Source organism: Cricetulus griseus, chromosome 5 (assembly GCF_003668045.3).
Source record: "Cricetulus griseus strain 17A/GY chromosome 5, alternate assembly CriGri-PICRH-1.0, whole genome shotgun sequence".
Lineage (NCBI taxonomy): Eukaryota > Metazoa > Chordata > Mammalia > Rodentia > Cricetidae > Cricetulus > Cricetulus griseus.
The window spans coordinates 116672124-116695286 of NC_048598.1; the positions used below are offsets into that span (position 1 = coordinate 116672124).

The 23163-nt window shown below is 44.7% G+C and overlaps 1 protein-coding gene and 1 pseudogene across 1 annotated transcript in view; both read left to right on the plus strand.

Annotated features, from left to right (window-relative positions):
* Positions 1 to 19795, plus strand: part of Pomt2 (protein O-mannosyltransferase 2) — a 46318-nt gene extending 26523 nt beyond the window's left edge. The window contains exons 11-21 of the mRNA XM_027418603.1: positions 1001 to 1070; positions 4060 to 4138; positions 6987 to 7138; positions 7583 to 7674; positions 8551 to 8627; positions 14818 to 14889; positions 15196 to 15255; positions 15342 to 15447; positions 16305 to 16445; positions 16618 to 16732; positions 17479 to 19795. Coding sequence (XP_027274404.1) covers positions 1001 to 1070; positions 4060 to 4138; positions 6987 to 7138; positions 7583 to 7674; positions 8551 to 8627; positions 14818 to 14889; positions 15196 to 15255; positions 15342 to 15447; positions 16305 to 16445; positions 16618 to 16732; positions 17479 to 17584 — 1070 coding nt within the window. The 3' untranslated portion in view covers positions 17585 to 19795. The remainder of the gene's footprint in view (positions 1 to 1000; positions 1071 to 4059; positions 4139 to 6986; positions 7139 to 7582; positions 7675 to 8550; positions 8628 to 14817; positions 14890 to 15195; positions 15256 to 15341; positions 15448 to 16304; positions 16446 to 16617; positions 16733 to 17478) is intronic.
* Positions 1336 to 2336, plus strand: LOC118238852 (annotated as a pseudogene).
* Positions 19796 to 23163: the final 3368 nt, after the last annotated feature.

The window sequence follows — 23163 nt, forward strand, 5'->3', positions numbered from 1 at the left end:
AAAATGAAGTTTGAGGAAAACTGGGTGTACGTCTAAGTCATTTGAACTTGCCTGGTTTCTACTGTGGCTTCTAAGCTAAGATGGTTGCATTTCACCTAAGCAGCTAAAGATTTTCTGGGAACTTTGTAGTCTAAGATCTTAGTGTTCTTGTTTGCTGTGAAGGCCTCTCACCCTAATCCATACCAAGTCAAACTTCCTTCCCTGTTTACAAGGCAGCATAGCAACGGGTGTCTATGCAGGTGGATCTCACGGCCAATAATTTGCATTAGCAAATTTAGCTTTCCTGACCTTGATTGTTTATAGAATCTTGGCATCTCAGTGCTGGTGACAGACTTTTACAAGGGTGCCTTCTGCCTTGCTGTGACGGCTGCCAGCTACTTTTCTATGCAGCTACCTTTCTAGATCATGACCAGTTTTGACTTCTAGATGCCTAGGAAGGAGCCCTTTTCTCTCAGCATTTCATTGTTTTTTTTTTTTTTTTATCTCATGCTTAGGAAGTCTATTAACAGAGATAAAATTTGATTTAAAAAGAGCTGGGCAATTGCATGGACCTAATTTTGTAAAAATTGTATTACTCACTAAAGAGATTTTCATTGTTTAGTCTCCCACCTAAAGTTCCAGTGGAGGCCTCAGTACTTGCCAGACAAAGATTGTATTGCCAGTCTTGCATAATGACCAGTCTAGCTCTACTTGTTTACACCGCCATTTGTTACCACATCTTTTATGTCACAGACTCTTTGCTGCATGGATTATTCTTTGGTGATTCTTTTGTATGCATTCCTTTATCCTGCCTGTCCACTTGACAGAATTCCCTACTCCTTGAGAATCTTCCAAGCACTACTTCTGGGATGCTCTTTGCTCAGCCTTTGAGGTGACTGGAAATCTAACCTTTTGGTACTGTCAGCTCACATCACACAACACTGTAACTGTTTCCAACAGTTGTCTCTAGTTTAGTATTCGAGTGACTCACTTGATAGCCACATTTGTTTCTTTTTGGCAGATCCCCTAGATCCTTCATTCCCAGTGGAGTTTGTCAGACATGGAGACATCATTCGACTAGAACACAAAGAGTAAGTGAACCTGCTGTTGTTGAAATTGAATGGTAGAGCAGAGAGCTGAGGCTCAAGCAATGGAGCCAGGTTTATGTGTGGGGTAAGAAATCCATGTGTGAGTAGTGAGCTAGCCTTTGCCTGCTGCTTTTGGCTTTGAGGAGCCATGATCTTTAAGGATACCTTTCAATGTCCCTTCTCCTATTAATCCGGTTGGGTGACAGTAAGATCACTACTACAATTTTTGAGCCAAATTTGAAGCAAGCTTTATTAAATACTGGCCAGGATGGTGGATGGTAGCCAGGTTCATACCTGGGATTCCCAGAGAATGTCCTCGAAGTATGTTAGTCTAGTACTTATAAAGGCAAAATCCACTTCCCGCCTTTGTCCAATCCAGGGCAAGCATACGTCCTGACGTACTTCCTGCCTAAGTACCTCCCACCTCTGTGTGATCAAATACATCCTGTGCAGTTGGGGAAACCAACCTTGTTTTCAGAAATGAAAATATGTGCTTATTATCTTACATGAACAATAGCCCCCAGCATTCCAGAAAGTTATCTTACCTTTGGCAAGTGGGGCTTATAGGTTAGAGAAAATTTTGTTTTATGAATCTCTTTAAAGCACAGTAATTTAAACTTAAAACATAACTTTAGCCCCACCCCCACCCCACCCTCAAGGAAAGGATATTTGATAGCCCAAAGCTGCATTTTGGATAGATAACTTTTAGAACATGCTAAGCAGCTAAGCATCTATTCTGAGAGTGGCACACTAGTCTGTCTCACTGTGTATTCATTGGAATGAATGGAAACACCAGTATGATAAAAACAAAACAAAACAAAAACCAAACAAACAAAAAAAACTGCTTAAAAGTATGAAAAGGCTGACAAGATATTAGAATTACTAGACAAAAATCCAAGCCACTCTACAGGGCACAGTGGCAGCTTGGGTGGGTGGGTGGGGTGCTGCTTCGGGTCTCCTCTCCGTCCCAGTAGCCTCAAACAGCTACTCAGGCTCCTACTCCAGGTCCCCCACAGGGTCCCAGCATCAGTTTAGCTACTCCCCAGGGCAGCAGACTTACCCCCAGGATTCTCCAAGGACATCTACACCATTTGGATCAGGGCGTGGTAGAGAAAAAAAGAATGTCTAATGAGTTGGAAAGTTATTTTAAGCCTTCAATGCTTGAAGACCCTTGGGCTGACCTAGAACTAGTATCAGTCCTGGATATAAGCCAACAGTACAGCAATATGCAAACATTCACAGGGAAATAAAGAAAGATACTTTTCTTAAGTTTTCTGAAATTCAATTGGAATCTTTGTGTGTCAGGAACATCTTGGACAGAACTTATGCTTGTGTAAATGAGTTGAACCCAAAGATGATGACTTTGGAAAGTGATTAGCAGACCCTTGGGATATCTCTAACTTTGTCAATTGTTGTTGATGTTAGAAAAGATGATAGGATCATTTGCAGTATTTGGGTATCTGGGAGTACATACCACATTCAGAAGACCACAGTTTCCATATTTAACATTTCTAAAATAACAGACATTTGGGTTTTTTGTCCCCCAGTGGTTTAGAATAAAACATTTTTGTCTTCCTAAAAAATACATTTATTCATTTTTGTTTTGTGTGTGTGTACATGAGCCACAATGTGTGTGGAGGTCAGAGGACAATGTGCAGGAGTCATTTCTCTCCTTCAACCATGCAAGTGGGGACCAGGCATGAACCTTAGGTTCTCAGGCTTGGCAGCAGATGCCTTTACCTCACTACTCCAAGAGGAGGTTTTAAGTCAAAGTGACAAGTTTAGTATTAAGTGATCCTTCTCCAAGACTTAGAACCCAGAAGACTTGAGGCTAAGTGTGTATGTGTTCCACTCACTCTACCCCAAGAAAAATGACTTTGTAGGAATAGATTGTTGGTGGATGTGTAGGGAATCCTGGTTCCCAAGAAGGAACTTCCAGTTGATCTCCACCTGGGTCTGCAGCTCACAATCATGCCACATAGATGGGCTCAGTATCTTTAAGCCATGATTTAAATAAACATGAGCATAGACTGGTATGATCTCCTGTGTGCCTGCCTAGAAGCAAGGGTTAATCCTACCTTTGGAAATACATTGGAATCCATTCCTGTAAACAGTTTTTCAACAACATTGAATAATGCACAAAAGTGTATTACTCAAGGAAAAAACACAATGACCAAAAACAGACAAAATAATCATTAGCAGAAACAGCCTCAAAAGATGTACATAATGGATCACAGATAAAAGGTTTTGAAATGCCAGGAGAAAAATGAGAGCTAGGGAAAGAGAGAGAGAGACAGAGACAGAGACAGAGAGACAGTGTGTGTGTGTATGGAACTGGTATGTTTTTCTTGTTAGTTGGATTTTAGATACTTTAGATTCCTACTATTAAATAAATCTGATTTTGTCTCTAATTAATAGAATCATATTTAATTTTTACAAATTCCCCATAATTGTGTCATGAACATTTATTACTCATGAATAAAAGTAAGAGTTGTTATAAAAGCTAAGTACATCAAAACTAAATTAAATCCTTCCTCATTCCTTGCAAATCCTCATTAAAAAAAAAAAAAAAAAAGTTGTTGAGAATAGAATGTCAATGGGAATGGGGAAGTGTGCCTGACTTAAGAATATCCATTTCAATTGCTCATTTCTTCTCCCCAGACCTGCCTCCTTAGTCGGGAAAAGCTAAAGCTTCAAAGCTCCTAACCCTGTGAAGGCTGTCTGATGCTCCTCCTTGGGGCTTCCTGCCACCTAGCACTCTGCACACTCTCTCTCTCTCTGTCTTTCTTGCCCCGAGCTCCTCTCTTCCCTAGTCCCCAGAATAGTCCCTGTAAGTGAGGAGACACCACATTCTATGGTGTGTTGGGATTAGTAGTTCAGACTCTACTGTTTCCTACTCCTAACTGATGACTTAATAGTCTCAGTAAAAGAAGCAGCACACACATTTCTTTTCTTCAGATAGTGAATGGCTCTTCTCTTCTCCAACTTCTAGAACGACTCGGAACCTGCACAGTCACTATCATGAGGCCCCCCTGACCCGGAAGCACTATCAGGTCACTGGCTATGGCATAGTAAGTAAGACACTGGGGTTTGAGCAGGGTGTGTATAAAAAGTTGTGAGGTTTGGTTGTGAGGACACATCCTCTCCAGAATTTTAGAATGTTCTAAGAATTTGGAGGCTGCACAGAGATGAGTATTTATTTATTTATTTATTTATTTATTTATTTATTTGAGACATTGTCTCACTATGTAGTCCTGGCTGGCCTGGAAACTGCTGTGTAGACCAGGCTGGCCTCACACTTACAGAGATCCATCTGCCTCTGCCTCCCAAGTGCTGGGATGAAAGCTGTGTGCCATCATGCCTAGCTAGCACATAGACTTCTTTAGCATGCTATAACTGTTTAGCTCAGTTTGCTATGAGAAAGGCAGCCTACAAATTCTATTTTGCCTCTCTCCCTCTTCTTACAAAGTCACTGTGTACTTTATATAGTCTAATACCTATAAATGTCAGATAGGAATACTATGTGGATCTCTTAAATATCACACTGGAAGGCTGACAAGATGGCTCAATGGGTAAAGGCACTTGCCATGCAAGCTTGGTGACCTGAGTTCAACTCCTGGAACCCACATAAAGGTAGAAGGAGAAAACTAACTCTACAAGATTGCCCTTGATATCCACATGTGTACCATGGCATGTTCCTTCCCTCCCTGGTCATGCACGCATACACACAACCATAATACACTAAAAGGGAGGGAGGGAGGGAGGAGGAGGGAGGGAGGGAGGAAGGAAGGAAGGGAGGAAGGAAGGAAGGAAGGAAGGAAGGAAGGAAGGAAGGAAGGAAGGAAGGAAGGAAGGAAGGAAGGAAAGAAAAAAGAAAACAAGCCACCAACAACCTGGGAGAACTTCTCTTTTTTGCAGATTCCAAATTCTCAATGGTTTTATTTTACAGGTTTTTCCACTGCCATACAGAGGGCTATTACCACACAGCTTTGTATTTTGCTATCTCAGGGACACACACTTAATAGAATAAGTGCTCTGTAGGGGCTTGTGTCCTGAGAGTAACTGAAGCAGAGCAGCTGGTGAAAACTGTTGAGATGTACCCATCACTCTCTCTTCTAAGGCCTTGGGGCTTTATTAAAGAGTGTGGATTCCATAAAGTGAATTCCCTCAGCCTCTTTGCATTTCCTGAGTCCACATTATACTAAAGCCAAGACTCTGAAGTCCTCATCTGTCTTCCTGAGGGCCTCCCCTGAGAAAGATTAAACACAACCACCGTAATTTCCAAGGTGCAGTATCTAGGTCAGACCCATCTTGTTTGGATGAGAGTATCCAGATGTCCAAAATAACAGACACAAATGGCCCAGATCATCTTGTTGGCTTAGAGTGAGGTTTTAGTATGATTTATGGGCAAAATTGGCTGTCTAGAACTTAACACTCTGGTCCTATATAGTTAACATTTAGACTTCTCACTTCCAGATTCATACCTTGTGTATGTATTATATATGTATATATATGTATATACACACACACACACATATATACATATACATGTATTTGAACTTTATATACAAAATCATTTGATTTCAAATAAACATTTAATGTAAAAACAAATTTCTTTTAAACTGATTTTTACATCTATTGTACCATTCAAATGCTGTATCATCTTAGATGATTTCTTAAAATCTGTTATCAAGGGTACATGTAGAAAACCTTTTTTTATAAATAGAAACAAAGGGATTTTTCAGCTTTATTATACAATGACAAAAAAATTTACTCAGCAGAACTAATTCATTACTTTCTGGGAGATAGTAATATTTTTTGTACAAACAATGCTAGTCTTTTAAGCATCAATTGCATAACTGCTTAAGAAATGACATAAGCAATGATTCTATATCTACATCTTCCCTAAAATATTCTATTTTTTACATATGTGCATAGCTTTAGCTAATTAAAGCCCAAGAGAAATGCTTAGAACCCACTACCCAGAGACCAAATGGGAGTTCAATGAACTCAGAAGGAGCGATTCCCAGCTAGGGCATCTGTACCAGACTCTGCAGTTCCCTCTTCCCTGTATTTTAAACATAAAAACCCGTAACTAAGAACTTAACACTGGATGACAAATCACATGCACACTATTTAAATAGCCTCAGTGAAAGGCTTCGTAAAGACCAGCCAAATCAGTATTTACATTTATAAATCTCTGAAGACACCATGAGAAAGCTTGTGTTCCTTCACTAAACTGCATCTGATGGCAGTGGAATGAAATTACAACATTAAAAATTCCAGTATTTATAGCCTCATCGATCCCTTATAAAAAGAGTATGAAAATAGAATACCTTTAAAAGATAATAAAAAAGTGAGATGATGTTATTCAACCACAGTGCTTGGAATTAGAATAAAACTCTATTGGTGAGAAAACGAAACAAAACAAAACAACCTATTGGTACTTATTAATACACCAGTACTGAAACCGCTTTCTCTTGGAGAAAATCCAACTGCAATATTGACTCTAATAAGATTCAAGTCATGCATTCTGACTAGATGAAGCAAAAAGTTTCAACATAAATTCTTGTTTGTTATTTTCTGTCCATAATTTCCTACAGACAGCATACAGGCATGATTCATTTGATTGCCAGCAATAAGTCCATGCTTCATGACATAGAGATTCCACAGTTTCATTACTTCTCTCTTGCCTTCATTCACATCATACCCTGACTTTTTGTAATAGGGAGTTCCCAGCAATGTCACTCTCTTGGGATACTTTGTGGCCTTCTCATTCCCTTTCCTACATCAGTCATTGAGGTTGATTTACCCTTTGAAATAAGGTGGCATTTGAAAGGGTGACCATTTTCCTTTTTAACACTTTGTCTCTAACATCATCTGACTTTGGTGATTTTTTTTTCTTGGTTTATGTGGCAGAATGGGACAGGGGACTCAAATGATTTCTGGCGGATTGAAGTTGTAAACAGAAAATTTGGGAACCGGATCAAGGTACTGAGAAGTCGAATTCGCTTCATCCATTTGGTCACAGGTTGTGTCCTGGGATCTTCAGGAAAGATTCTGCCCAGGTGGTAAGTCTCTGGGGTCCTGATATTCTAATCTAGTTTACCTTTTCACACTACAAGGGGTATACCAGAAGCTTCAATCACCCTGTGGTTAGTGCTCACTTCACTTTTACTTTTTTTTTTGGTATCAGATGGAAGGTGAGAAGGCATCAGGGATGTTATGGTGCAGAGAACTCGAGTATAGCTTCGTATTTTATGTGCTTTGATAGTTGGACATTTCTATGCCTGCCTTTAGGTTAAAACTCTAGGCCTATGTCTCTTTGCAAAGTGGAAATAATGTATGCCAAGTGTACTGTTAGGATAGTTGTGGATAGTAAAAGTGTGAGTTTGAAAGGATTATGGCCATTGACTTATAAACAGAGAAGTCCCACAGATGTAAGAACAGTAGACACTGCTACACCTGGGGGCATTCCAAGTCTTCTGGGACATTTGTGACTATTTTTCTGGCAGGGGCTGGGAGCAGTTGGAAGTAACTTGCACTCCGTACCTAAAAGAAACTGCTAACTCCATCTGGAACATAGAAGAGCATATCAATCCCAAACGTGAGTTGAGGCCATGGCTGGCTCTGAAGGAGGAAGCACACTAGATTCCTTGTTTAGGAACACAAGCCTCATAGATTCTGTGATTCCATTTTATTGCTGTCGGTTTTGCTTTCTTCTCCCATTGCTCTCTTCATAAGTGTTGTCTCTGTCTACATATAGCTCCTTTTTCTTCTTGTCTATTTCCTCCTCAAATTTCTTATTCTGAAGTGACCAGTGACCTCCTCCAAGGCCATTTCAGGCCCCCAGCTTCTGTTCCTGCACCGTAGGAGACTCCAGGCCTCCAATGATTGTTGCAGATTGGTCTAATTGCCCTGTGTCAGTTACCTCCTCTCCCTACAACTAACCAGACTCTTCACAGAAGGCCACAGCCATATTGATCCCAAATTTCTGCTTCCAGGCACCTTTGATAGTACCACTTCAGTGTTAGCTTCAACTCAAAAAGCCTTTGGGTTCATTTCCCCACCCCACTCCAGCTTGTTCTTGATTTCTCAATACTTGCCATTCCATTCTTCTTAGTACCTGCTCTAGACCAACAGTGGATTAACTAGTTGAACAATTCTTTATTATGTCAGGAACCACATGGGTCTTGTGGATATATTGGTGAATGAGACAAATTTGGTTCCTAGTCTCATACAAACAGGAGGCCAGCTGCTGGGCCAGTGCCACAATGATGGGTGATGGGGTCAAGAGCCGCTAGAACACCAAGAGAAGTACCTAGATTGCCTAATGAGTGCTTAACATCAGTGACCCTCTGCACTGCTCTCTGTCTCAAATTAGTAGGAATACTGCACTCGGGCTCTGGCAAGGGTGTGGGTACTCAGTACAAACTGTGAGAACAATGTATGACAAAGCCTTTCTCTTGTCATTTCCCCCTAGTGCCAAACATCAGCCTGGATGTTCTGCAGCCCAGTTTTTCAGAGATCTTGCTGGAGTCCCACATGGTTATGATCCGGGTACTGTGAGCCCTTCTTATTCCTTCTAAATCTAAAGCTCTTGGAGAAGCTCCTGAACACCCACAGATTTAGAGCACAGAGCAATAGCCATGGTATAGATCCATGCACCCTTGTGGAAGATGTTGAAATGTTTCCCCTACTGGTTTACTAGAACTTCATTGGCATTTCTGGTATCACAGGATGAGGCGGTGATTTGATAAGGATAGTGATAGCAATTCCTGTCATTGTAGTTTCATTTCTATTACAAGTAGACAAACACCCTGATAAAAACTTCTGTCTTAATTAGGGTTTTGTTGATGCAAAGAGACTCCATGACCATGGCAACTCTTATAAAAGAAAACATTTAATTGTTTTCCTGGCTTACAGGTTCAGAGGTTTAGTCCATTATCATCATGTTGGAAAGCATGGCAGCACACAGGCAGACATGGTGCTGGATAAGGAGCCAGAGTTCTATATCTGGATTGGCAGACAGCAGGAAGAACGAATGACACTAGGCCTGGCTTGAACATCTGAAACCTCAAAGCACTCCCAGTAACACACTTCCTCCAGCAAGACCACACCTCCTAATACTGCCACTCCCTATGAGCCTAAGGGGACCATTTTCAATTCAACCTCCCAAGCAACTTAGATAGGGGAAGATTTATTTGGCTTACATTTCCTTAGCTTACAGTCCATCACTGAGGGAAGTGAAGGGGCAGAAACTTGAAAGGCTTGCTATTTCATACAGCATTACTTCTGACCATGGAGTGCACTTCACAGTACAGGAGGAAATATAGAGCCTAGCTGGTTCACAGGCCAGCGTATACTCAGTTAGCTTTCTTAGTTACGGACCACTTGCCTAGGAATGGCACCACCCATGGTAAACTGAGCCCTCCTACATCAATTAATCAAAAATAATATCTTACAGACATACCCACAGACCAACAAGAGCTAGATAATTGGGTCAAGTCTCTCTCCCAAGGTGATTATAGGCTATAGCAAGTTGATGTTGAAGCTAACCAGCACACCAGTGAACATTTATGCAGTTCCCACTATTTTGAGCACTGTATGTATATTAACTATTTAATATTCATTACAGTCCTGTGAAGATTATTGTCATTGACACTTTACAGGAAAGGAACTGAAGCACAGAGATATTAAGGGCACCCAGCTATATGTAAAGTAGATCTAGGCTTCAAAGGTAGGCTAGTGGTTTTCAGGATCAATTTCAATCAGTGTGACACTGCTACCTGAGTGGCAGTGCTCCTGAAAGCCACACATTACATTTCATGAAATTAGAGCCAGTTAGAATGAGAAGCTGCTGTGGGTTTATTTATATATGCATCATATAACCTTAGCCATGAGCCCTTAACTGTTCCTGTTCCTGGGCTAAAGCTATTTAGCATGGCTGATTCTTGTTTAATGATTCCCAAGACTCACTGTTTGCCCCTGTTATTGTTAGTAGCTGGCATCAAAATTCTAAAGTAAGCTGAGAAAGGAAATCTTTAAATGGAGAAGACTTTTGCCCATGGATGAAATTTGCCTGTGTAAATGGGAGAGACATTGCTACATTTGATGTCTGGTAGAAGACCTCTTTCCTCTTGAGGTGGGAACCTGAGTCCTATAGGAATGATGTTCAGAACCACAGTGTCTCAGGCCACAGAGGTAGCTGTCAGCCACCTACAGAGCTTCAAGGAGCTGTGGCATTTGTTGCTGTTCTTCTCTGAGCCACTGTCAAGTAGACTTACCTGGAAGTGATTATATAAGCAGTCCTTAGAAAACATAGTTGACTTATTTCATCAGAATAAACTTTTAAAATCCAGATTTTTGTCAGTTTTGCACATTGGAAGGGATAAGTTGACATGAAACAATCTCTGGGTCACTTCTTCTCTGACTCTGTGCTTGTAACTGTCACTGTGGCCCAATGACATAGCTCTTTTGAATATGTGTCTGTCACTCAGAGTATCAGTCTGGGTCTAAGTAGAATTTTAAGACTGAAGTGACTGTAGAATTTCATTTCTTGTTTCACTAAGAGGTAGAGACAAAGAAAAGGGCGTGTAAGAGATCTCAGTCTTCCAGAATTAGAGAGAACAGAGAGACAGTGAATCCAGACTGTAGACATGCAGATATTGGTGTGTATGCTGTGTCTATCTGTGAGTTGAGACCTGAGTGGAGCAAGCTCATGGCCTGGCAAAGTGAGGTGGAATGAACCATCTAGATTTATCTTACACACACACATCCTGTTGGGTAAAGATCTGCCTCCTCATCTCCTGCATTATAGAAATGCTAGATTTCTCTAAGTTAGGTGTAGTGAATAGGATTCCTATGACCTTCTAAGGCCTGATTTTGGACTAAATTGGACTTGTTTTAAAGGATTGGTTTCCCTCATCAATTTCTCCCAGGACCAGAACAGTTCATTCTTTATTCCAAGATCCTTTTGGATAGCTATGGTAATTGTGGTGGTTTGGATAAGAATGGCCCCCATAAGCTCATATATTTGAATGCTTAGTCACCAGAGAATGGCACAATTTGAAAAGATTAGGAGGTGTGACCTTGTTGGAAACTGGGGGTAGACTTTGAGGCTTACTTTATTTATTTATTTGTTAGTTAGTTAGTTTGTTTTCAAGGTGTGATTTTTCTGTTTCATCCTGGCTGTCCTGATACTCACTCTGTAGTCCAGCCTGACCCCAAACTCAGTGATCCATCTGCCTCTGCCTCCTGAGTGCTGGGATTAAAGGTATGTGCCACCACCACCCTGCTTAATGGTTTTGAAGTTTTAAAAAAGCCCATGCCAGGCCCCGGTGTGCTCCTTCCCTCCCTTTCTTTCTGTCCATCTGTCTGTCTGCCTGCCTGCCTGCCTGCCTGTCTCTGCCTGTGGATCAAATGTAGCTCTCTGCTACTGCTGCAGTACCATGCATGCTGCCATGCTTCCCATCATGATGATAATGGACTAAACCTCTGAAACTATAAGCAAGCCCAATTAATGCTTTCTTTTGTAAGAGTTGCCTTGGTCATATTATCTTTTCACAGCAATAGAACACTAAGATACAAGTTGGTACCAAGGACTAGATTGTAACTGTAACAAACCTGACCATACTCCTTGGTGGAATGTGGACTTTAGGATTTGGGATTAGCAAAGCAGTTGAACCCTTTAAGTGGGACTTAATGTGCCGTACTAGTAGGAGAATAGAAGACAGTGATGCTGAGAGCAATGTAAATTATAATAGCCCAACTCAAGAAATTTAAGAGGGGAAAAAATATTAGTAAGTGTCCTGGAGACCATTCTTGAGGTATTTTGGCAAAAAAAAAAAAAAAAAAAAGTGTCTGCTTTTTGCATTTATCCTAAAAATCTGCCTGAGGGTAAATTAGAGAGTTTTGGATTGGCATTGGAAGGGATTAACACAATGTACAGTTTGAGGAGAAAAGGAGCACCAGAAATTCAGTGTTCAAGGAGATAAAAAGTTTAAAGAAAAGCCTATTGCTAAATGGAGTAAAGGGGGTGGTGACCTCAGAATAGAATTCCACCTAGCTAAACTTGATACTTGTGAAAAGGAATTAAAGGAAAGCTTAAACAGTGAAGAAAACCATCAACAACAGAAAGCTGATGCAAATGTAATTAAACAAGGGGCCAGGTTCCAGCCCCCATCAAACACAATTTGGCAGCTTCTGCCATGTGGCTCTGGCTTTAGAGTCAAGGATACAGCAAGGGGATGTGGACAGTCCCTTCATGGCTAAGGGAAGCCACTGAAGCCAGACACCTGTCAGGGGTGTCCCAGCATAGAGGTACAGAAAGGCCATGTGTGAAGATAAAGCCTAGATTGACTTGGAAACTCCAAGATGTTAGAGATACCAGAGTCATGGGATATCTGCAGAGGAAAGTACAGACAAGGCATGGAACCAGGTGGAGAGAGAGAAGTGTTGTTGAGTCAACTATTGTTGTTTGTTTTTACTCCTTACTCTTTTGGTTTTTAACTCTTTTGAGGGGCCCACCACCCAGCTCCCAAATCACACATGGAGTCTTATCATTACTTAATTTGGCCTGTTGCTAACCAGCTTTTCTTAATGTAAATTAATCCATCTACCTTTTCCCTCTGGGCCTTTTCTTTTTCTATTCCTGTATACCTTTCTTTCCTTCTTACTCCGTATCTTGCTGTGTAGCTGGATGGCTGGTCCCTGTCATCCTCTTCTTCTTCTTTTGCTTTCCCTCTTCCTCGGTTCGCCTTCTATTTATACTCTCTATCTGACAGCTCCGTCTATTCTTGCTCCTGCCTCACTATTGGACCTTCAGCTCTTTATCAGGACCATCAGCTGTTTTAGATGGGCAAAGAATCACAGCTTCACAGAGTTAAACAAATGCAGCATAAACAAAAGTCACAAACCTGAAAATAATATTTCAACCACTTCAACAAATCTGAAAGGCACTGGAGATCTGGAGAATGCTTTAACATTAGATATGCAAGTGCAGAATTTGAAGCTTGCCATGTCGAGTTTAAGACTGGCTTTGCTCTGGCATTTCCTCACTATGCCCTGTTTCCTCCCTTTAGGAACGGTAATATATGTTCTGTACCAGTGTATGTTGAAGTATGTGGTCTGCTGTTTGATTTTGATTCTACAGAGGGTTACAGTTAAAAAATCGCCTGATTGCCATGAGTCTCAGAAGAGACTTTTAACTTTCAAAGTGTTGAGACTGTAATAGACTATGGGAACTATTGAAGTTGGACTGAATGCATTTTTTTTTTTTTTTTGCATTATGATATGTCTACAAGCCTGTGGAGGCCAGAGAGTAGGATGTGGTGATTTGAAAATGAATGGCCCCCATAGGCTCATATGTTTGAGTGCTTAGTCACTAGGGAATGGCATTATTTGAAAGGATTAGGAGTTGTGGCCCTGTTTGAGGAAGAGTGTTACTGAGGATGGGCTTTGAGGTTTCAAAAGCCCATGCCAGTCCCAGGTGGGCTCCCTCTGCCCCGTGCCCCATACCTCTCGGTCTGAGGATCAGGCCATGCTTCCTGCGTGATGGTAATGGACTAAGTCTCTGAGACAGTCAGCAGCCCCCAGTTAAATGCTTTCTTTCATGAGAGTTGCTGTGGTGGCAGTATCTTTTCACAGCAGTAGGACAGTGGTTCGGGGATGTGCAGCTGGTCCTTTGGGGACACATACATACACACATACACATTCCTCCCAGTGGCACTTTCTGAGAGCAACCCATTGCCAGACTGAGACAAACTAAACTATGCTCAAGCCCTCTCTTTGTTTAATTTGTCAGGCTCCTTGGTAGCAGGTCACTAAATATGACCTTCTAGATCTTTCTTGTATAAACAAGTAGCTCTCAGTTGAGGGTAGTTTTGCCTCTCTGGTGATATCTAGCAATACATGAAGACATTTTTGGCTAGCAGAGCTGAAGAATAGGGTATGGGGCCTCTGCTGGCCTTCTAATGAGTAGATATTGGGTGCTAAGCATAGGACAGCCCCACAACAAAGCTGTCCAGCCCAAAATGTTGGTAGCAGCAAGGCTGTGAAAGCTGGCCTACACAGCAGCTCACTCCTCTTCCTAGTGTGTGCTAAGGACGAGGGTGGCTCAGGCCTGGGAGCTAGTGTCTAGGATCCTAGATCTGTTCCTTCCTGTTTTAGCTAAGGCCTGGGTTTGCTATGTGAGACAAGTCACAAGATGTTCTTAGCTGGGTTCAAGTCCTTCAGACTACATTGAGTACTGGAAATGATTTCTGTCCCCAAAAAGATATATTCTTGGAGGGGGAAAAATCTTACCTCTCACAGGTATTTGTATAGTCCATAGACCCCTATATAATGTGGCTATTCTATTAAAATATTACAGAGGGCACTTAGAAAAGTAATAATCTGAAAGGCTCTTCCTGGTGAAGGGCAGTAAAGGAAAGCCATTGAAACACTAAGCTGAGGTAACCTTTTCTGAGGCTCTGTTTGAAATCAAATACCGATTTTATCCTCCACGCACTGGTTTTAGCCTTGTGGAGCACTGTCTGAGCACTGGTCTTAGCCATGTGGGCTGCGGCTGGTAGGAGTGGAGGCAGGTGGACAGAGCTGCAAATGGGAACCTGACTGCTCTGTGCCAGGGATGAGGAGTCCCTGGGGTTTCTCTTGGCACTTGGCTAGATATCAAATCGCTATGCCTCATGTCTGTACTAGCGAATTAGATCTCTTTCTTGACTAGCTTTTCTTTGCTGGCTTCTTACAGGGAAACAATGGCCTCAAACCCAAGGACAATGAGTTCACATCCAAACCCTGGCACTGGCCTATCAATTATCAGGTAGGGCCCAAGACCTGAGCTCCTCCAGGAAATAGAGCCATGAAAGAGACCACGGAATCTGTGAAGCTGGAGTATTTGTGGCAAGGGGAAGCCTCACCTGGGGGACTGCCTAGGAAAGCAGTTCATTTGCTGCCTGATTCTGACTCTCCCTTCCTATAGAGTTCATGTAGAATGTGCATTCTGAGCCTCCTGTACAGGATGCTTGTCTATGAAGGATGTGTAATGTATATAACTTCCTTTCCCTTGAATGTTGGTGGCTGGGGATGAGCTAAGCCTTGGATCAGCAGGGTGTCCTTTGTTCCACAGGGCCTGCACTTCTCAGGGGCCAATGACACAGACCTCAGAGTCTATCTGCTTGGCAACCCTGTGAGTATTCCAGTTCTGAATGCTTAGGCCCAAGCATTTGCCTTTAGAAGCTGCTGTCTGCTCATCCCCAGCTCTTCTTTATACAGGTGGTCTGGTGGCTGAATCTGGTGAGCATTGTCCTCTACCTTCTCTCTGGGAGCACCATTGCCATCGCTCTGCAGAGAGGGGTGCAGTTGCCAGCAGAGTTGGAAGGTCAGGGTCCCCGGGCTTTCCCTGCTCTGTCTTTTCAGCTGTCTTGGGCCTGCACTCTGGGGAGAGTTTGCCTGCTCTGGGGCTCCACTTTCCTCCCCCATTACACACACTTCCTCTTCTTAGCTCTGAAATCCCATAGTCAAGTGGTACCTTACACTGGGCTCAACATTTTGCATCTTCCCAGTACCCCTGTAGCAGAATGTCATCAGCTACAGCGAGACAAAGAGCTTGTCACAGGACACGTAGCTAGTGACGATGACACTGAGGTCACACCCAGCAAACTACCTTTGGATCCTTCACTTTCATACTGTAGCCAGAGAAGTCCCTTTTTCCTCCTCTGCCCCCTTTGTCCCATGGCCCTGTCCTCTAGTGGGGATACAGAGGTAGCTCGAGGCCACCACAGTGCTTGCCTTCTTGTTATTTTAGCTGCTGGGTATAGGTAACATCTAGGTACCCCACATACCCTTCTTTCCTTGCCAGCTCCCTGGCTGAACAGTCCCAGCTCCAGACACTCCCCCACTGACCTCACTGCTGGGGAATGTCTCTGAAAACAAAGAGGTGGGAAATGGAGACAGGGAAGACAGCTGTCTGGTTGGGGGGGGGGTCTCCTGCCAGATGCCTACATCAGGCCCCTGTGGGCATTCCTGCCAAACTGGGTGCTGACCAGGGACCCTGGAGATCTACTGGCTTTTCTCTTTCTAGTTGTCATGGGATTTGGGTAATCCACATGAGGAAAGGAAGGACTAGTGAGATGATGTGACCTACTCAGGGTCACACCAAGACAGGGTAGAGCTGGGCTGGAGCCCAGGCTCTGCCTCCACTGCCTCCTCATTGGGCTGTGCTGATTGGCTGCACAGGGCTGACCAGGGTGCTGCTTCGAGGAGGCGGCCAGCTGCTGCTGGGCTGGATACTCCATTACTTCCCCTTCTTCCTGATGGGCCGGATCCTCTACTTCCACCACTACTTCCCAGCCATGCTCTTTTCTACCATGTTGACAGGTCAGCACTGCCGCCTACCTGCCCTGAGGGGATAAGGCCTTGGGAGGCCAGGTGGGAAAGGAGGATGAGGCCACCCTGAGAAACTGAGGGCAGACCTACTGTGGTGCCTCCATCCTGTGGTCTCCCCAGGGGTTGTCCTGACGGACTGGTACAGGTCTCCTATTCTCCACAGGTATCCTGTGGGATACACTACTGAGGCTCTGTGCCTGGGGCTTGGCCTCTTATCCCCTGGGTAGCAGAATACATGTGATGGGAATCCTAAGCCTGCTTCTGGCAACTGCCTACAGGTATGTATCCCCTTACATTACCCTTTAGCTTGAGCTCTGGGTACATTTGAGGATCCCTGAGGTGCTTTTAAGGTCTTCCTATAGCTGGGCCACATCCCTGGGGGTTATGAATCTGTTGGGCCCAAATGGTCCTAATGTGTAGTTGGGTAGGAACAGCAAGGGCCTTGCTCCACTTTCTCCTTGCTAGTGGTTCCTAACTTTGACATCACCCAGCATAACTAGAAGGACACCCCTTTCTAATCACAGTGGCTCCTTGCTAAAACATCAGACAGTGGGATGAGAGGGAGGATATTAATCATAGGGCTGGGAATACAGGGGTATGACTCAAAATCTCTGTAAAGAGACTGATATTTGTCAAGTCCTCCTCTCTTCCTTCTGGAAAGTCTCAGAACCCCTGTCAAGAGTCCTTAGCCATCATAGTGGGGCCTGTGACCCATGAGCACATTCCTGCTGCAAAGGTTAAATTTACCTGTTGGCAAGCACTCTGAGCCATACATCCCATACATTCTGTTAGGCCTGTTGGGGAAAGTCATTCAGCCAGTATTGTCACAGTGTACTTGGATCGCGTTAGGAGATGGGTGGATGGATGGATGGATGGATGGATGGATGGATGGATGGATGGATGGACAGATGGACAGACAGACAGATTGGGTTATGTTGTGTGATAGGTTCCAGCAGGGGGAGTTGCAGTTAGAACTTCTCAGTGACGTTCTGAGATGCTGACTACCTTTCTCTCATTTTCATAGCTTCTACCTCTTCCACCCTCTGGCTTATGGGATGGTTGGTCCCCTAGCCCAGGAATCTGAGAGTCCAATGGCAGGACTAAGGTGGCTAGAATCATGGGAATTTTGAGGCCACTGCCAGGACCCCAGCCTGGATCCAGGTATTGTCCAGGGACACCCAGCTATGGAGCCAGATCCTGGGCCCTTCCAACTCCAGGGGAGCTGCCTGAGGAGCCTACAGCATTCTGCTACCCTCAGGACCAAACTCTGGGAAACAGACCTGGATTTAATACTAAAAGGAGCCACAGCCCTGTCTGCAGCACCTACACAGGACACTTTACCTACAGCACCACTTGGTGCCAGTTCCCTCCTGTGCAACACAAGGAAAGCGGGCGTGAGTGTGGGAGGGTGCATATGTTTAATCCCCTTGGAGTGTAGACCATCTAACTGGAGTGAAGTGTCTTAAATTCCAAGAAATGGTCCAAGGTTAACAGGATATTCTCTGGCATCTTTTTACATTGAATGTGGTTTCATTGGGGTTTATAAGGTCCATAAGAAATTCTTGGATCTCCAGGAGGGCTGAGTGCTGCCCCACCCCTCACAGTGTTACAAAGAAAGGCACAGCAGGTGGGACCACCAAAACTCTCCTCCCCTCCCACACTGGGGCGCTGGCCCTCTGCTATACCATAAGTCTTCTGTGGATACAGTGTTGCCCATGGTATGTACCTGGCACAAGCTGGCAGAGAAGTTGCCAGTCTGTGTTTGGCCTTCCTTGGGTTTTTAGTTCCCTGTTCTCTGAACTGGGTGGGTGGAACCCACCTCTTGGCTGCTATGTGCCCAGAGTCTGTTTCTCCCCCTTTCTCTGCAGCTGCCTGGCTCTGAGGACTAAGCCCTGCTGGCTGATAGAGCCAACAGCCGAGTCAGAGCAGAGATCTGTGGGGCTGAGCATCTACTGGGATGTGGGGTAAGGGACACTCAGCCTGTCTGGGCTGAGGTTCCTGCATGGCATTCCTGTTTTCACACTTCAGCCCTCCCTGCCATACCTTCTTTTGCCTCGTTGTCTTTGCTTCCCTTCTGACACTGCCTTATCAAGTCTTTTCCCCCAAAGACCAGAGCACCTGAAAAACAGCTTCTAGTGCCCACCACTTTCAGCCCAGAGCTGTTCTTCCATTTCCTTGCCCAAAGGGAGAAAGAAAATTTGGTCAGAACTAAAGCAACCCAAGACCAGTCCTTTAGTCTGCCTTCTTCCTTTCAGTTCAGAACAAAGTAATTATTTGATCCCAGAAGATTTTGATATTTCAAGGTTTAATGATGAATTTGCCACACTCCATCTTCTCAACAACTCTGACAGGGTCAGAGCTCTTTAAAGCATCTTCAGGAGGTGGTTGCCACGGAGACTGGAAATTGGTCTCAGGGACAGGCTGTGCTACCTGCAGAGTGGTGGAGAGGGAAGCTTCTGGACCCTGCTTGGACATTCAGCTGGAGCATCATTAATGTTAATAGAGGAAATGCAGCCCTGTCAAGAGCAAGGCAAGGTAGCTAATTAGATCTGAGGCCCACTGACCATCCTCTCCCATGGCTGCACTCTTTTGACTCCTCTCCTCCCCCCAGCAGGAAGTGCGGCTTGTGTGTGGAGTCTGAGCTGCCTGCCTAATTGCATTTCTGGCAGGGACTGCGGAGCTCTGCTCCCATTACCCTCCCCAACCTTTGCCTGCAGCACCAGGCAGAGCTTGTTCTGAGCCCAGTGGGGTACCATCTGGGTAGATTTTCCTGAGAGGGGATGCAGGAATCTGTGCTTGGCTCTTAACAAGGAGACCCATGGGGGTATTGGACAGGTGGCTGAATTTTCTTGTGTCTTATTTCTGGAGGCACTTATTAGAGGGAGCCCTGAAGTAACCAGGGGGTAGGAGAGCTCAGTGGGCTCCAGCATGCCCCTCCCCCTAATGTCACACTGAGGACAGAAGGCTTCTCTTGTTTCCAAGTGTGGGAAGAAGGGTGTTCCCCATCTACTCCCTCTTCTTCCATACCCAAACTGGCAGATGCTTATATGGGGAAAAGGCCACGTGGTGACATCACTGAATACTTGGATTCTATTTGGAAGATGGAGGGGCGGTGGGCTCTAGGGTGCTGCTTTGCATGTGGCCTGCAGCCCTCAGGAAGAGGCTGGCAGAGATGTGGTACATCTAAGGCTGCTGGCAAGGAAGAAGGTGTGCCAAGCAGCCTAACCCAGGCACCGTCTCAAACTACCACACTTTGTTCTTTCTTTTTTTCTTTTTTAAGTTTCCAGAGATAATCAGAGACCATTAATTTTGTAATAAATAGCTCTTGTTTTCAACACTAATTGTTCTTGTGCTTAATTGGATCTGACTTGCCCGTGAGAAAAATGTTTAAATGGCCAGAACCAACACGGTATCTCATGGCTGGGACCATTCTCATTCCAGCCGAGGCTCTGGGGAATGCCAAGGGAATGTGAGCCTTCCTGAGTACTTGCTTACTTGAGAGACAGTGGCTGTTGTTTCCATCACTGAAGCTAAGACCAGTAAGAAGCTGAGCCTTCTTTTTCTTGTTTAACTTCCCCAGACAGTATAGAAAGAAACAGGGCAACCATTTCCCCCTAATTCTGAGACAGCTATGTGTGTGACCCAGTGTGATGGCAAATTCCTATTCCAGTCAACAGAGGGCCCCATCCTGACATGGTCTTCTGTTGAAAATGCAAGCCATAAAGGATCCACCTTGCCCTGCAGGGCATGGTGCTGAAAACCTGACTGGGATGATGCAGAAATGAGGAAATAGCAGACACAGAAAAGCTGGAACTCATGAGTTTTGGTGGAGATGAACCAGCTACTTGCCTGGACCCTCAGTGTGTTCATACACAGCACGGGGAGGAGCTAGCTGGTCTCAGTCGGAGGTCTCTACCTGCTGGAAGAGACACCCTGAAGGAAGAATCTGGGGCCCAGCCTTGTGTAGACTCTGTCAACATTCCCACAGGCACCAGAGGAAGGCCTTTCCAATCCCCATGGGTCTGAGGCATTGAGGTCTTTTTGATAATACACATTCACTCAGGCCTTCATCTGCTCTTTATGTTCATTCATTGAGGGCTTCCTCCATTCTCTACAGAATATACAGAAGGTGACAGCTGACAATATTGGATTGAAGGTCAGGGCCAAGGGGATTAGTGCCTCTATGAGATCAGGTGTCTTCTGGACTACCTTGCAGTCCCCCTAAGGACTGTAAGGCAAGAGGCAGGCTGGTGAGAAAGATGGGTCATTCCCATCACTCAGGGTGACATCTGGAAGATGCCAGGGATGGGCAAATCAGAAGGGGACCAAATTCTCTGTGAGGGGCAATAGCTTAGTAAACATCTGGCTTTTGATTTTTGTTTTGTTTTTTGAGGCAGGGTTTCTCTGTGCAGCCCTGATTGTCCTGGAACTTGCTCCATAGACCAGGCTGACCTAGAATTTAGGGGTCAGCCTGCCTCAGTCTCCAGAGCACTGGGATTAAAGGCATGTGCCACCTGAGAGCCAGTTAACATCATTTTAATACATGTGACTTAGTCCTCCCAAAGACCCAGGGAAGCCACTGTTCTAGTTTCCATTGTACCCATGAGAAGTTATATTACTTACCTAAGGATCCACAGTTAGAATATCACGAGGCAGGACTTGGTGAAAGGGTGGTCTTTGGAGTTTCTCCAGCCCCAGCCAGTTCTGGGCTGGAAGTACCTGCCTGCAGCACCCTCGTGGCCCTGGACATTGGGATGAGGCTAGGCACAGCTGGGGGCAGGGGTTGTAGTTCAGCCTGATATTTTGTATGTTCTGTATAATGTACAGCTAAGACCAAGGGTTATTGGCTTCCCCCAGGGTTACCCAGACCAGTGGAGGTAACTATTTCATAGCAGTTTTCCCAAGGGGGCAAAACTAAGCCCTAGTTTATAGCATTTGCCATTTTCTGTGGTGCAAACACTTCCTCTGTGGCCAGTTCAAGGTACTGACTTGATGCCAGTGACTGAGGAGCTGGGAAGAGGTGCATAGTTAGCTCTAAGGCTGTATGAGCTAGCCCAGCACACTGACTCAGACCCAGTAACCTTGGCTCCGTCTGAATTATGGACATGGCTCTTGGTTGTGGTCTATTAATTTGAGGGAGGCAGTGGGGAGAGTGAGCCAGATGGTCAGAACTGAGGTCAAACTCTGGCCCTTCCATTTTGTTAACTGTGACTGGGCCAGCTAACTTCCTTGCCTCCCATTTCCTTAACTGTAAGGTGCTATGATAAACAGCATCTCCTTCACAGGGCTGTTAGGAGGGTACAGCTAATGGGCACAGTGTCTGAACACATACCCGGTCTGCTGGCTCTCTGAGGACATTAATGACACATTGACAACCCCGACTGGAGAACACTTGAACTGTCCTAGATTGTGACCTGGATATCCCACAGGGAGGAGAGGTGCTCTCTAGCCCCTCGATGCAGAATTCAGACCATCTGTGGTGGAGATACCTCTCCATGGCTTCTTAGGCTATGGCAGATGCTGGGGCCTCTCCCCAAGGGGAGCACACTTAGTCCTCTGTCACCTCTGGCTCCAGGATGACAAAGAATAGCTTTGGGTTTGGGTGCTGTTTCCTCTCATGAACTCTTCAGACTTCAGATGCAGTTGAGAGAAGAGACAACAAGGGTCCCGAGTGAGGACTTCCAGGAAGTCCAAGCTGGGTGCAGTGGAGGGTGTAGACAGGATAGATGGATTGCAGAAAACACTGTCCCTTTGTGCTCTTGCTCAGAGTCTCCTGAACTCGTTAGGACATGGGCTTTTTGCCAGGCTGCCCTACAGCCTTGCTGTCCCGCTCCAGTTCCAGGGACCCAGAGATAAACAGAGATGGAGAAGAGTGGAATAGGTTGTGCCCAAATGTCAATCTTAGGAGCTTGGTTGGATCAGGAGAGAAGGGCCCCTTTTAGAAGGCATGGGACTGAGCACAACTAGCACAGGATTGCCCATGGGGCTACAGTCTGTTGATAACCCAAGACCAAGGACACTGATTTATATCCATGCAACAAAAAACTCTGAAGACCTTGCTGCCCAAACCCTTACAGCACATCTGAGGATGCAGTTAGAGTCAACAGTAAAAGATAAAGGGAGGGTGCTCTCCAATACCTGAACCAGTGAAACTGGGCTGGGGTCAAAGAACTTCCATGCTTGAAAGAGAACAACATTGCTAACTGACAGGTGGCCAGCAGCACTCTGATGGCAAGCACAGGACTTAGCTTAGCCACTTTTAGAAAAGAGTATTGATTTATGTGTCTTTCTCAGGCACCCCAACTAATTGTTTGAGATAGTCTCTTACTGAACCTGGAGCTCACTGAACTGGCTAGCTAGCTCCAGAAACTCTGGTTTTCCACCTTCTCAGTGCTAGTATTACAGTCACCTGGCCTCTCCCTCCTACCTCCCTCTTTTTTTTTCTTTCCTTTGAGACAGTGTCTCTCTACATAGCCCTGACTGCCCTAAAACTCATTATGTAGACCAGACTGGCCTCCAAGTCACAGAGATCCACATGATTCTGCCTCCCCACTGCTGGGATTAAAGCTATGAACCATCATTTTCATTTTGTTTTTAATCTGAGTGCTGGGGTTCAAACCCAAAGATGCCCCCTGAACCATCTTCCAAGCCCTTGGTTTTGGAGGGTTTGGGGGTTTGTTCATGTGTTTTGGGTTTTTTGTCATGAGTT